We start from the raw sequence: 15,556 nt of genomic DNA, 5'->3' as shown, positions 1-15,556 counted from the left end.
TCTTCATTCCCAACTCTGCCTCCCATTTCTCCTTGATCTTCACCACCCGCTCGCCTCCCTGCTCCCCCAGCCACTTATACATATCCCCAATTCTTCCGACCCCTCCACATCCGGAAGCAGCAGTCGCTCCAGGGTGTATCCCGGCAACCTTTCGTGCAAAGTCCCTAACCTGCAGATACCTGAACTCAGTCCTCCTCGGCAACTCTACCCTCTCCCTTAGCTCCTTCAGACTGGAGAACCCATCCTCCAAATACAGATCCCTCACCTTGACCAGCCCCACTTCTCTCGGCTCAAACCTATGATTCTCGCACAGCGGCGTTAGCACCGACATCCCTTCCACCCTAAAATGCCGCCTCAACTGATTCCATATCTTCACCGTGGACTGCACCACCGAGCTCCCTGAATACCTACTCAGAGCCATTGGCAATGCTGCTGTCACCATAGCCCCCAAACCCGACCCCTTACAAGATTCCTCCTCCATCCTAATCCACTCTATCCCTTCTCTTTCCCACCACCGCCGCACCTAGTCCACATTCGTCACCCAATCATAATGAAGCAAGTTTGTCAATGCCAATCCCCCCTGCTGCAGCTGTGCCTTTTCATCTTGCAACCTGATTACAGTCAACGTGACCTTGGCACTGGTATCTGCCCTTGTCTGTGTGGGTTTCCTCCAGGTGCTCCGGTTTCCTCCCACAGTCTAACAATGTGCAGGTTAGGTGGGGATACGGGGATTAGGGTGGGTGCGTGAGCCTAGGTAAGGTGCTCTTTCAGAGGGTTAGTGCCGACTTGATGGACCGAATAGCCTCCTCTGCACTGTAGGAATTCTATGGTTCTGTTGGAGGGAACCCCTGACTAGATTTGTTGCTCATTGACAAAAACATCTCTATTTGAACCGATTTGCAGACAAGTGCAGCATGCTGGCACAGTTTAAACTTGCATATAGTGAATGTATATTTAAGTAGATTATAAAACTGCTTTGTTAAGTTAGGAGGAGGGTGTAAGATTGGTAGCAATCATATTGTTCTTGTTAGCACCGACCATTTTCTTCTTTTATGCTTGCTGGTGAAAGCACCGATCAGTATAGGCAGAGTGGGTTGATTGGAATTTTGGAGTAGAAGGAGCTGCTTTTTAAGACAGCTTCAGAGGATAGGCAAGGTAGTAATCATTCATTGTAAAAAATGCAGCTGTATAATATCTGCTGATTAATGTTAGTGGATTGCATAAAGATTTGTCAAAGTGTGTTATCAGGAGATTATTTATTACATCTGTTTGATAGTCAGAAAATGTTAATCCTGTCGATGATATCAAGCCACGAATCAGTGAATGGGAAATGGTCCAAGAATCTGGTATGAAGTTGAAGCCAATATATGGCTCTGGATACACTGGCATCAAGAATCTTGGAAACAGCTGCTACCTCAGCTCGGTAATGCAGATAATCTTCAGCATCCCTGACTTTCAGAGAAGGTGGGTTTAAATAGACGTTTGTGTTCTGTGTAAGATAATGCTGTTTAGAGAGACATATTTTTGATTTTCTGTAGTTTGTTTACCATAAGATAGTAACTGTTGCTCTGTTGCTCCCCGCTGTGGAGTCGGGTAATTCCCGGGAGGCCGCTGCATTCGCCTTCAATCTCGTTAATGAAATTGAAGCGAATGCAAATGAGGGTTAATGATATTCTCGCCATATTTGGGCGAGTTCCAGAACTCCCCATCGGGAGCGGGTCCGGTGAATCGCAGACACGGTTTTGCCCTCTCGGTTATTCACCTGGAGGGCCCCGATCCACGCCAGGTGCAACGCGGTCGCTGAATCACACCCATGTCTCAGTGAGGATTCTTCATTGAGATTGGTTGAAGAGCCTTGCTTCTTCTTGAGCTGCTTACTCACGGCACAAATGTCCTGCAGAGGGCACCGTACTGGAGCAGATGCTGGATCATAGCCAGTCCCCTCTCAAAAGTCCGTGAAAACTCTTGTTAACGAGGTGAATTGTAATGCCATTCCTTCAATGCTGACCACAAAACCTGAGCCTATTATTCCTTCAAGTTCTTCTTTCAAAGTATTTTACTCAACTCTACTCTTCAAACTAAAAGATAAAAATTGTGGGGAATTGACAGGTTTTTTTTTACAGCCATGAACAGCATCAAATACTTCCATTTCTCGGTAAAGTATGGGTTAATACAGATCAGCGAGTCAGTTCATGGTGCCATATATTAACAGGAAGGGGTTCCACTGCCTGAATATTCAGATTGTGTGCGACCACCACCTCCAAATCGTACATGTATGTGCCGGTACCCTGGGAGCGTGCATGACCGCTACATCCTGGGCACTTGGAAACCCCAGCGTCTTTGAGGACCATCCCCAACATTGAAGGGTTGGCTCGTGGGGGACAAGGAACACCTGCTGAGGTCATGGCTGATGGCGTTGGTGCGGAGACCTGATATAATGAGGCCCACGTTGTTACCCGTGCTGTCATTGAGCGGTGCATCAGCCGGCTGGCAATGTGGTTCCGATGCCATGACTACTCTGGGGGTGCCTTGCAGTACACCCCCCAGAGGGTCTCTCGCTTTGTGGTGGTCTACTGTGCCCTCCACAATCTGGTACAACAACGGGCCTACATGCTGGAGGAGGAGGTGGAGGGACATATGGCCTTGGCTGAGGAGAAGGATGAGGTGGTCCAGGAGGGGCTGAAGGACGAGTCTGAGAAGGAGGAGAAGGATGGAGGATAGTTGGTGGCAAGGGTCTGACATGCGAGGGGGACCAGGAGGCCTGCCTCGCCTCCAAATTCTCCTAGAATGAGGTTGTGTCCATCAGCACAACCCCCACCCCCATTTTCCTCCTTCTCCTCCAGCCTCCCCCCACCGATCGCAGCACCCCCTCCCTGAGTACACTGTTCCCCCTCCAAGGGTGACCACTAAAGCGAAGTTGTAGTCCAACTGAAGGCTTGAATAAGCTAGATGTTACCCCAGCAGCTCAGGTACAGAATGATGGCTCCTGGGGCGGCACGGGCTCTTATACCCCGCCTAGCAGGGCGGAGCTACTGTACAGCTTGACCACTAGGAAGCGTACAATATCTACCAATGGTGTTCCAGCATTACCAGGTACTGTAATACCTCTACACAGACTACCACATTCACCCCCTGTTAAAAAATGAGTCCGGCGGGGGTGGTGGCCTGATACTACAAACATGGCTACGTGGTAGAATTAGTTATGGACATACCGTAATACCTCTGTACAGCGTTTTGTAACTATTTACAACTTATGATTTAAATTTACAATTTAAAATGAAGCAATCAGCCGATCGGGGGCCCTGGTCGTCCTCTGTGATCGTCGGAGCTTCGGTGGTGACTCCAGTGGAGGCTCGGGCGTCTGTGACTCCGGGAATGTGGCCTGGATCTCTGTGGCAGCTTCAGCACCCCTAAATGGCGCTGGTGGGGAAAACGGTTGACCTGGGAAGGGAGCGCCTGCGGGGTGTGTCGGTGGGTGGGTGGGGGGCCTAGACGGGGCCGGCAGAAGGACTGATCCTGCTGTAAGGTGCCCTGGTGGAGGGGAGGGTGGGACTGGTGGCTGGGCTGTGCGTGGGGCCCCGGCGGGCGCCAGGTCTCGTAGGGAGACCGTATCTTGTCGGCCGTCGGGATACGCCACGTAGGCGTACTGGGGTTAGCTTGGAGAAGATGGACCCTCTCGACCAACGGGTCCGACTTGTGTGCCCGCACGTGTTTTTGGAGCAGGATGGATCCGGGAGTTGCCAGCCTGGTCGGGAGTGAGGTCCCAGAGGAGGACTTCCTGAGGAAGATAAGGAGACGTTTGTGAGGTGTTTAGTTTGTTGTGGTACAAAGCAGTGATCGGATGGAGTGGAGGGCATCCAGGAGCACTTCCTGCCAGCGGGTGACTGGGAGATCCCTGGACCGTAGGGCCAGTAGGACGGTCTTCCAGACCGTTCCGTTGTCCCTCTCTACCTGTCCGTTACCCCGGGGGTTGTAACTGGTCGTTCTGCTTGAGGTGATGCCCTTCCTGAGCAGGAATTGACGCAGTTCGTCGCTCATAAAGGAGGACCCCCTATCACTATGTATGTAGGCGGGGAACCCGAACAGTGCAAAGATGCAACCACCTTGATGACGGTGGTTGCGGTCATGTCGGGGCAGGGGATGGCGAATGGGAACCGGGAGTACTCGTTAATTACGGTCAGGAAGTACGTGTTGCTGTCGGTGGAGGGGAGGGGGTCTTTGAAGTCCATGCTGAGGCGTTCAAAGGGACGGGATGCCTTTATCAGGTGCGCTTTCTCTGGCCGGTAGAAGTGCGGTTTGCACTCCGCACAGATTTGGCAGTCCCTGGTGGCTGTCCTGACCTCCTCGATGGAGTAGGGCAGGTTGCGGGTCTTGATAAAGTGGAAAAAGCGAGTGACCCCCGGGTGGCAGAGGTCCTCGTGGAGGGCTCGGAGGTGGTCCACTTGTGCGGTGGCACATGTGCCGCGGGACAGGGCATCAGGAGGCTCGTTTAGCTTCCTGGGACGATACAAGATCTCGTAGTTGTAGGTGGAGAGTTCGAACCTCCACCGCAAGATCTTATCGTTCTTTATCTTGCCCCGCTGTGCATTATCGAACATGAAAGCAACCGACCGTTGGTCAGTGAGGAGAGTGAATCTCCTGCCGCCCAGGTAATGCCTCCAGTGTCGCACAGCTTCTACTATGGCCTGGGCCTCCTTTTTGACTGAGGAGTGGCAGATTTCGGAAGCATGGAGGGTACGTGAGAACAAGGCCACGGGTCTGCCCGCTTGGTTGAGGGTGGCCGCCAGAACTACGTCAGATGCGTCGCTCTCGACCTGGAATGGGAGGGACTCATCAATGGCGTGCATCGTGGCCTTTGCAATGTCCGTTTTGATGCGGCTGAAGGCCTGGCGGGCCTCTATCGACAGGGGAAAAGCTGTGGATTGGATCAGGGGACGGGCCTTGTCCGCATAGTTGGGGACCCACTGGGCGTAGTAACTGAAAAGCCCTAGGCAGCGCTTCAGGGCCTTGGAGCAGTGAGGGGGGGGGGAATTCCAAAAGGGGGCACATATGCTCAGGGTCGGAGCCTATAACTCCATTTCGCACTACGTAGCCGAGGATGGCTAGGCGGCCGGTGCTGAACACTCATTTATCCTTGTTGTATGTAAGGTTAAGGATCTTTGCGGTCTGGAGGAATTTTTGGAGGTTGGTGTCGTGGTCCTGCTGGTTGTGGCCGCAGATGGTGACATTATTAAGATACGGGAATGTTGCCCGTAAACCGTACCGGTCAACCATTCGGTCCATCTCGCGCTGGAAGACGGAGACCCCGTTTGGTGACACCGAAGGGAACCCTTAAGAAGTGATAGAGCCACCCATCTGCCTCGAAAGCAGTGTGTTTGCGGTCACTAGTGCAATGGGGAGCTGGTGGTAGGCGGACTTAAGATCCATCGTGGAGAAGACCTTGAATGCGCGATCCTGTTTACCAGGTCGGATATGCGGGCGAGAGGGTACGCGTCCAGCTGAATAAACCTGTTGATGGTCTGACTGTAGTCGATGACCATCCTATGCTTCTCCTCGGTCTTTACCACCACTACTTGAGCTCTCCAGGGCCTGTTACTGGCTTCACTGACTCCTTCCCTCAGTAGCCTTTGGACCTCTGACCTAATAAAGATCCGATCCTGGGCACTGTACCGTCTGCTCCTGGTGGCAACGGGTTAGCAATCCGGGGTGAGGTTCGCAAACAGGGAAGGCGGATCGACCTTAAGGGTCACGAGGCTGCAGACAGTGAGGGGGGTATAGGCCGCCGAATTTGAAAGTTAGACTTTGGAGCTTACACTGAAAGTCTAAACCTAGTAGTGTGGCCGCGCAGAGGTGGGGAAGGACGTAGAGCCGGTAATTTTTAAACTCCCTTCCCTGGGCAGTGAGGTTTGCTACACAAAACCCCTTTATCTCTACTGAGTGGGACCCGGAGGCCAGGGAGATTTTTTGATTAACGGGGTGGACGGGGCGAGCACAGCACCTTACCGTGTCTGGGTGTATGAAGCTCTCTGTGCTCCCAGAGTCGATTCAGCAGGACGTCTTGTGCCCGGTGATAAGAACAGTCGTTGTAGCAGTTGAGAGTGTTCAAGGCCGGGACTGATCCAGAGTCACCGAGGCTAATTGCAGCAGTTGAGTGTTCTCTTCAGGCGGTGTGTGGTCAGCTGAGCTGGGGGTCCATCCAAGATGGCGGTTCCCATTGGTCGCACATGGCTGGGGGTGCACAAAATGGTGGCACCCATCTATCTAACATGGCGTCTGCGGGACAAGATGGCGGCGCCCGGGGTCCGCACGTGGCCCTGGAGTAGAAAAATGGCGGTGCCCGCTGGCCGCACGTGGACCGTGGAGAGGCTTGTGGTGGCGGTCCGCATTCGCCACCAGAGACTTCGGCAACCGCATGGGCCTGGCATACCACCACGATATGGCCCTTTTTACCATCCCTTGCAGGTGGATGCGCGGGCTGGGCAGCGCTGGCGAGGGTGCTTGGCCTGCCCGCAAAAGTAGCAGCGGGGCCCCCCAGGGTTGCCAGGCCGCCTTGCAGCACAAGCTTTTGGGGGAATGGACAATGTCTCGGGCTCGGCTGCGGAGGGGTTCCACGCTGCCCAGGGGGCTGCTGCGCGGTTGCGAACATAAGCGCGGGCGTTTCTGGAGACCACATCCAGGGAGCCTGCAAGGGCCTCTGCCACCTTGAGACCTAGAGTGTCTTTTTCCTGCAATCGCTGGCGGATTTGGGAGGACACCATACCTGCCACGAAAGCGTCCCGCACCAAGAGTTCTGTGTGGTCGCTCGCCAAAACCTGCAGGTGGCTGCAGTTTCTCCCCAACACGAGGAGTGCACGGTAGAATTCTTCCAGCGATTTCCCCAGGGATTTGTCGCCTCGTTGCTAGCAGATGTCGGGCGCAGACCTGGTTTCCCGGGTGAATATAATGTCCTTTTAGCAGCTCTATTGCTGCATCGAAGTCTTCCGCTTCCTTGATGAGGGTGTAAATCTCTGGGCTCACCCTCGAGTGCAGGACCTGCATTTTCTGTTCACCCGTGGGTGTGTTTTCGGCCGTTCCGAGATATCCTTTAAAACACGCCAGCCAGTGCTTGAAGATTGCCGCTGAGTTCGCCGCGTGGGGGCTGAGTTGCGGACACTCCGTCTTGATTCAGAGCTCCTTCCTTTTAAGTCTAGCTTATTAAATTGATGCACGATCAATGACCACTAAAGCGAGGTTGTAGTCCAACTGAAGGCTTTAATAAGCTAGATGTTTCCCCCAGCAGCTTCGGTAAAGAATGAAGGCTGCTGGGGCGACATGGGCTCTTATACCCCGCCTAGCACGGCGGAGCTACCATACAGCTTGACCAATAGGAAACATACAATATCTACCAATGGTGTTCCAGCATTACCGTAATACCTCTACACAGACTACCACAAAGGGTTTGTGTAACATCACTCCAGGGTGATGTGTCTGTGTTGGCACTGATGATAACTCACTGTGAGGAAAGCTCTGGCGCTCCTCAGTTTCTGTTAAACTCTCGCAGGAACTCTATCTGATAGGACAGTGCCACCTGGAGTCGACTTCTCTGTCACCCAAGAGATCACCTCGCAGGAGAGCTCCGGTGAGACCACCATTGAGGTATCACAGCTATTGCCCACACCTTCCACCAGTGCAGAGACACCTCAGTGGACTCCTGACTTTCTGCTGACAGCGCGCTCACACCCATCCTCTGAACGGGGTCTGTATCGGAGCCTTTTGACCTTGGACCACTGTGCCCGGAGGGGTGGGTAGGGGGTGGGGGGAGTGAAGGGCAACAGGGGATGGGGGTGCAGGCAGGCCCGCTATGTAGATTCATGTGACAGAGACTTCACATGTATGAATGTGACATATTTTAATAGTGAACATTTCTCTGACAGATTTCCATTCCCCCTAGCTACAGATAGTAACCTTCCAGTGCCATAGTATCCTTGGTGGCACACCCTGGGTTGACCTCCTGCATTGCCTCCCTGATGTTGCCCTGTGGGACTCCATAGGATGGAGGGGCAGCTGGAGTGAGCTCGAGGCCTCTGAATCATCTGGCACTGCCAGTCCTGGAGGCTCCCCATTGTCTGCACCATGGTGTTGACGCCCTCACCGTAGCTCCTCAGTGACTGGGCCAAGCTCTGCAGTACCTCGGCAATGTACATGTATGCAGTAGCTGGAATATCACTGACGCCACCACCTGAATCTCATGGCTGTGCCCTATCATCTGCACCATCTCTGGGAGAACCTTGTCCAGAGGCTCGGCATCTGGCTGGGACCCAGCTGAGTCCTGGGATCCAGCTGACCTCTGACTGCTGTCTCCCTTGGATGTTCCTGCCTCCACCTGATGCATCAGTAACTGTGTGGTGCTCACCAGATTGTGCCCCAGAAACCTGTCAATTAATGCCGCCCACTGAGGTGTCTCTGCACTGGTGGAAGGTGTGGGCAATAGCTGTGATACCTCAATGGTGGTCTCACCGGAGCTCTCCTGCGAGGTGATCTCTTGGGTGACAGAGAAGTCGACTCCAGGTGGCACTGTCCTATCAGATAGAGTTCCTGCGAGAGAATGAACAGCTCCGTGAGAGGGATGGATCATTTTGCCTGACACGAACAATTCACTTGAGACAGATCATCTGGGTCATACCTCGTGGTAAGTGACTGTTCTCTCCTCAGGCAACCCCGCGGTTTCCAGGGCTAGTTCCTCATAGGGGGTGAGGACTCAATTCTCCAGGATTCAGCCCCCCCCATCTTGGCCCTTTCTCGATTGTTATGGCCCATCTTATCCTGCGGGGGCAAACAGAGGACATTGTGAGCCGCATGATTGATGGGTCGTGGGGGGAGGTCTATATCAGGTGGCATGTATGGGTGCCAGGGGTTCTGAGTACCAGGCCCGCAGATCGAATGTGGGGAGGGTGCGAGCTATCAGCCAGTGAGTGGTGGGGGGGCGGGCGGGCGGGGGTGGGGGGGGGGGGGGTGGAGGTGGGGGGGGTGGGTGGAGGTGGGGGGTGAAGGGGGTGGGGGTGGAGTGGGGTTTGGGAAGTTATGGGGTGGTAGGCAGAACAGATACCAGGAGAAAGGTGGTAGCTTACCCTTCAGCCTATTGGAGGTCATTTGTCTTCTTCCTACATTGGATGGTGGTCCTCCTTGTCATTCTGCCTGCACTGACAGTCGCTGCCACTGACCCCCAGGCAGCATTGTTGACCTGTGCTCCGGTTTCCTCCCACAAGGCCCGAAAGACGTGCTGTTAGGTAATTTGAACATTCTGAATTCTTCCTCTGTGTCCCGAACAGGTGCCGGAACGTGGCAACTAGGGGTTTTTCACAGTAACCTAATTGCAGTGTTAATGTAAGCCTACTTGTGACAATAAAGATTATTATTATTCTGCTGGTCCTCAACCCCCTTGAGGGAACAGGGTGCCCCACTTCTCATCCACCATGTCAAGACGCCTGACGAGGTCGGCATCTCCAAAACGAGGAGCAGATCTGCGCACTGCAATGCTTATGTATTGACTGGGAGTGAGTGGTGAGGGAGAGTTTAAAAGCAGCTCCCCCTTGTTAGCGGTGAGCTGCTAAGGCACAAGTTGGTCAAATCAGAGAGCAAGGGAGCCAGTAATGTTGAGAATCTGTGGGGGCTCAATTTGAGCTTTTATGTGTCATTGAATACAGGCCGCAATCTTGCCAACGCGGCTGTCATGAAACACCCCATCAAATGCGCCCAAACTGGACTTTGAAATTTTGCCATTGAATCGCACCATACAGTTTAAAGCAGAGAGTGTAAATCATATTTAAATCATGTACAGAATGCAAAATAAAGTTTGAGGGGAAAAATAATAGGATGAAGACAAAGGAAAAAAATTACAAAAAAGAGATAAAAAGAATTACATTCATTTTACATTTTTAATTTACGACACAATGAACTTCTGAAGGAATGGAATTCCATCTTAATAATAGGTTTTCAGGACCAGAGAGGTTGTTTGGGAGTAACAGTCATTTATCATCCAGTTAAAACTTCACTTACCCCTGAATGCACCAATCGTAACTTTTCCTGGTGCCTTTACTGGGATTTACTGGATAAGTACCCCAATGATTTCTATTGATCAGGACTGTTACAGCACAGCCTATGAGGAGGTAGTATATTTCTGACAGCAAACTCTGGATTTCCATGTTTGTGGTTGTCAGATTGCCTCTATTATAATGGTGAATGTTGTTAGTCTCCCTGATATTATCTAAGCAAATTCCAAACTATCATGACGTAAATACTCTGCACTTGTTTTGCAGGTATGTTGGAAACCTCCAAAGAATATTTGATTATTCCCCTCTAGATCCAACTCAAGATTTTGATACACAGATGTAAGTATTAGATTTTGTAATAACACTGTACTTGTCCAGCTGTGTCTAAGTATATTTGTCAATTATCAATAATTTATTTAAAGGGGGGCGGCATGGTGGCACAATGGTTAGCACTGCTGCCTCACGGCGCCAGGGACCTGGGTTCGATCCCGGCCCTGGGTCCGAGTGGAGTTTGCACATTCTCCCCGTGTGTGCATGGATCTCACCCCCACAACCCAAAAAAAGATGTGTGGAGTGGGGGGGGATTGGCCACACTAAATTGCCCCTTAATTGGGAAAAAAAGAACTGTGTACTCTAAATTTAAAAAAATAGTAATTTATTTAAGACCGGGCTTTGCATCTTTGTAATTGTGTTTTCTAGGAGCAACATTGCTCACATAAAATAGGCAAAAAAACAACAACTTTTAAGCACATAACTCAGTAGAAATGTTTTGAAATTATTCTGTGTACGATTTCCAACTTTTACTATTCTGTGTACGATTTCCAAATTTTACCAAGATTTTGCTGATCGATAGCCAGTTCAGTTTGCACTCTGAACTTCAGAGGTTTTATTTTTTTTCTTTAAATGCAACTGTGGCCACATTAATGTTCTTTCCAGGACATCGCTTTTGAGATTATGGGTGACTCAAATTGCTCTATTTGAATATCACAGTTTAAAGCACTTTGGCTAGAAATATTACTGAATGAAAACTGTGAAGTTGTAATAGAAGCACAATCCTGAAAATGCTAGAGATGTGAAATACAAACAAAGTGTTGGAAATACCCTGGTTTGGCAGCATCCGTGGCGATGAAGATGATTCGTCAGATCTGAAGGAAGGAAGAAATGTGATGGTTTTATGCTGTTGAAAGGGAGGAGGGGCCAAAATAAATGGAAGTTCTGGGATAAGGTAGAGGACAGGAGAAATTAAGTGATAAAGATGTTATGGAACAAAAGGCAAAGGGGGTGGTAATAGTTGTAGTAAAGAAACAATGCATTTGTACAGAGAAAGTGTGCATGCCAGAGTAATGAACAGCTCTGTTCAAAAGTAAAAACAAGAGAACAAGATTCAAACCAGCAGAGGGCAAATAAACAGAATCAAAATGGGGACAGAATTCATGGTGCAAAATTGTTGAACTCAATGTTGACCTGAGAAAGGATGTAATTTGTCTCGTCAGAAGATGAAGTGCTGTTCCTCAAGATTGCGTTATGCTTTATTGGAATGTTGTAGCATGCCAAGGACAGAAATGTGAGCATATGAGAGGAAGGTGGTAAATTAAAATGGCAAACAACCACCAACAGCTCAAGGTCATGCTTGCAGACTGAGCGGACGTGTTCTGAAAAACAATCACCTAATCTGTGCTTAGTCTCCCCAGTGTAGACGGCACTGCATTGTGGTGAATACCACTAATTTGAAAGAAGTACAAGTAAATCACTTCTTCACCTGGCAGAAGTGTTTGAGCCCTTGGCTGGTGAGGAGAACGGAGGTAAAAATGCAGGTGTTACACCTCCTGCGATTGCAAGGGAAGGTGCCATGGGGTCGATTGTTAGGGGTGATTGATTGAGGAGGGGACCAAGCTGTCATTGGAGGAATGCTGATGGTGAGGGGAAGATGCGGTTGGTGATGGCATCCTGTTGTTGGTGTTGGAAATAGTGGAGCATCATCCTATGTAAATGGAGGTTGGTGGGGTGGAAAGTGAGGACATGGGAACCCTAGTTCTAGGAGGGCAGTTATAATATTGAAGTTAGAATATTGACTATGCATGAGGTGAAGTGGTAATTTATTGTGTTTTGAAAGAGAATGGCCTAGACAATAGTTCATTGACTTACTAAGAGCGTTAAGTCACAGTAATAGAATTGAACAGTAGGTGAGAGAGTGAAAAAAATTTCACACCCACATGTTCTGGTCATGTCCGGCACTACAGGGGTTTTGGGTGGGGGTGACAAAGGTGCTTTCGAAGGTGGTGGGGGTCCAGATCGAACCAAGCTGGGGGTTGGCTATATTCGGGGTTGCAGAAGAGCCGGGAGTGCAGGAGGCAAAAGAGGCTGATGTTTTGGCCTTTGCGTCCCTAGTAGCCCGGCGCAGGATACTGTTGATGTGGAAGGAAGCCAAGCCCCCGGGTGTGGAGACCTGGATAAATGACATGGCAGGGTTTATAAAGCTGGAACGGATTAAGTTCGTCCTAAGGGGATCGGCTCAAGGGTTCACCAGGCGGTGGCAACCGTTCGTCGAATACCTCACAGAAAGATAGAGGGAATGGAAAAGAAGAAGACAGCAGCAGCAACCCGGGGGGGCGGGGGAGGGGGGAGGAACCAGAAGGACTCTCAGGGATGTTAGTGTATAAGTATAATATGTATAGGTTGTTGTTATAGGTAATTGTATACTGGACTGCTGAATTGTATTTTTGGAGGGTATTTATTTGGGACAAGGCAGTTGACATTTAGTTTTGTTTTTTAATTTTGATGTTGTTTATATATTATTTATTTCTTGTTCAAAAAACTGGCCATTGTTATTTATATTGTTATATTACTGTGTAAAAGATACACAATACTGTTATGGTTGGCCAAAAATTTTGAATAAAATATATATTTTTAAAAAAGAGAGTGAAAAAATTGTCATTTGGGGATGAAATTCAATGGTGTTAAACCCAATGGTTACATTAAGATCATACCTGTCAGTGTCCTCCCAGTGCTAGAATTTGTGTCGTCGGTAGGAAGGCTTCTCGTTAATATAGGAAAGACCGGCACTGCTTTGGGCGCATTTCCAGTGCAAGCCTGCTTGGGGATAGTGTGGGATTGTTCAGGTAGCACACTTCTGACCCTCGACTAAAACAAATTATTCTTCAGAGGCTCAGGGCGTTTTGCTGGGGTCTCCACTAAACAAGGCTCCATCTCTTCCTTTATGGAGGTCAATGCGCCTCATCTCATTTTGTGTATCAGCGTCCACTGATATGTCAGGCCCAACTGAACCTGAGGAGTGGTAACTCCTGGCTTAGTTAATCCCCTGCCTCTGTCCCCTTCTTACCTGTTAAGGGAAGATGATGGTTCTCTCCCATGCAAGGCAAGCAGGAAACGTTTAGAAACTCCAGATTTCTGAGTTGTTGAGCTCGTGTCTCAGCAGGAGTTACAGAAGAACACCTTGAGGAATGCCTTTTCACCATCTGGTTTACCACGAGTTATATTGCTGAAAAGAGAGACATGTTGCCAAAGTCTTGTACTGATCATGACAAATACAAAAATGACAAATTTCAAACGATCACAGCAGTTTGGCACCTTTTCTCTTATGGTGCAAATTATTGTGATTGCCTTTGTCCTGATGAGTGCCAGATGTAAAGCTTCAGCAACATGTCTCTCTTTTCAGCAATATTCAAGTTCTGTTCTGCCAAGCGACTAAAGTTAGAATTTAATGATGTATTTCTAAAGAGCAGAACAACCTATTAATTAGCTTTTTTAAAAAATGTGATTAAGAATTATAAAAAGGTTGCATTCATTCAGGTGCCAACTTATCATGAGTGCCTTGTGCAAAAGGTAATTGAGCAAATTTTGCACAATAAAAAAGCTAAATAAATGGTGATTGTTCAAGGTAACTCCTGACGACTTTGCAACGTGGACATAATTATTTTGATCACGATTCAGGAAAATGTCACCATTTGCCTTTCTCATGATAAAACAGGCAGCCGTGCAGCTGTGGTCAATTGACAATTTCGCAAAATGCACTTAAAATAGAAGTTACGAAGTAGAAGAAGGTCATTCAGCCCATCATGTTCATGTTGGCTGTCTGCAAGAGCAAGTCCACTAGTCTCAGAACCCTGCCTTTTCCCTGTGGCCGTGCAAATTTTCTCTAATTATTCAATTCCTTTTTGAAAGATCCTACCGATTTATCAGTGTTGAAAAGTTTCTTTTCTTTTCACTTTTGATGAAAACACCAAATTTAAATCCCAAGAATTTTTTGGGAATGCAAGTTTATGCGGAGTTTGGTAGTGATCAAAGTGATGTGTTTTTTCCCAATGGAAGAATCGCACGTTATGGTCGGGAAACCTGCCCTTCCCGCTGGCTGGGTCTCCCGGTCCTGTCGAAGGCGACCTCTCGCGGAGTGTTCTCTGGCAGCGGGCGGGCCAGACGTATAAAACTCTGTACACCTCATTGGAACAGGAAGATCCCGCTGGTGAACGTCCTCTGCCAGCAAACACGGTTGCGGGACAATCCCAGCCTATGCTCTTAGACCTACATGATTGTAAAATGTACTCATATTTGCTTGTTTCATTTTTCTTATTCACAATAGCGCCACTGGATAAAGCACCTCCCAGAGCAGATGTAGACTAGTTTGCATGATTTAATGGTATATCCTTCACAGAATTGTTACGGTACAGGAGGAGGCCTGCACACCGGCTCACGGAGGGTCATTATTAATGTCATTTTTCCACAGTTTTAATCTCTTGTTACCCTGATGTGTCGTGACCTAGTTGTTTCATGAGCACCTGACCTACTCCTTCCCTGCACCTTCCCTGCACCAATACCACTCCAGAATTTTTCCCCCTTGTTTTCTACCACCCTGACATCTCCACAAAATTTGTTTTGCTCTTTAGGATCCAAAATATGGCCTGCAGCCTAGTGATACGCTGAGGTAGTGGTTGCCTCAGGAATTTAGAACAGAATGCGTTTACCCGGAATAAAAATTGTGGAAAATAATTTTGCATTGGAAGCAGTATTTGAAAATGGCATTATACATAACACAACACAACCCCCTAATTAAAGGAACAAGGAAGAGAGAGCACCGGTTTAAAATAATTTGCAAAAGAAGCAAATGTGATGGGAGACAAAAAACTTTCACACGCGTGGTTCGGATCTGGAATGCTCTGCCTGGAAGTGTGGTGGAGGCAGGTTCAATTGAGGCATTCAAAAGTGCCTTAGATGGTTACTTGAATAGTAACAATGTACAGGGGTATGGGGGAAAGGCAGGGGTATGGCACTAAGTCATCATGCTCATTTGGAGAGCTGGTGCAGACCAGATGGGCCAAATGGCCTCCTTTTGCCCCATAACAATTCTGCCATTCTGTGAAGATATGAAAACAATGTCTTGTAGATGATTGAACTGAACATTCTGATCTTGCGCAGGGCCAAGTTAGGACGTGGACTCCTCTCAGGCCAGTACTCTAAACCTCCAATGAAATCTGAGGTTATTGAACAGGTGATGAAAGAAGAATACAAGGTAT

The 15,556-nt window shown here is 49.1% G+C and overlaps 1 protein-coding gene across 1 annotated transcript in view; it reads left to right on the top strand.

The window, feature by feature from the left end:
• LOC140389809 (ubiquitin carboxyl-terminal hydrolase 13-like) overlaps positions 1–15,556 on the top strand; it is a 194,329-nt gene that overhangs the window by 73,512 nt on the left and 105,261 nt on the right. The window contains exons 8-10 of the mRNA XM_072474348.1: positions 1,277–1,464; positions 10,296–10,367; positions 15,459–15,552. Coding sequence (XP_072330449.1) covers positions 1,277–1,464; positions 10,296–10,367; positions 15,459–15,552 — 354 coding nt within the window. The remainder of the gene's footprint in view (positions 1–1,276; positions 1,465–10,295; positions 10,368–15,458; positions 15,553–15,556) is intronic.

The sequence above is a fragment of the Scyliorhinus torazame genome, chromosome 14 (genome assembly GCF_047496885.1).
Source record: "Scyliorhinus torazame isolate Kashiwa2021f chromosome 14, sScyTor2.1, whole genome shotgun sequence".
NCBI classification, from domain to species: Eukaryota; Metazoa; Chordata; class Chondrichthyes; order Carcharhiniformes; family Scyliorhinidae; genus Scyliorhinus; species Scyliorhinus torazame.
The sequence above is the reverse complement of the archived record's forward strand: the minus strand, read 5'-3'. Positions and strand labels throughout refer to the sequence as shown.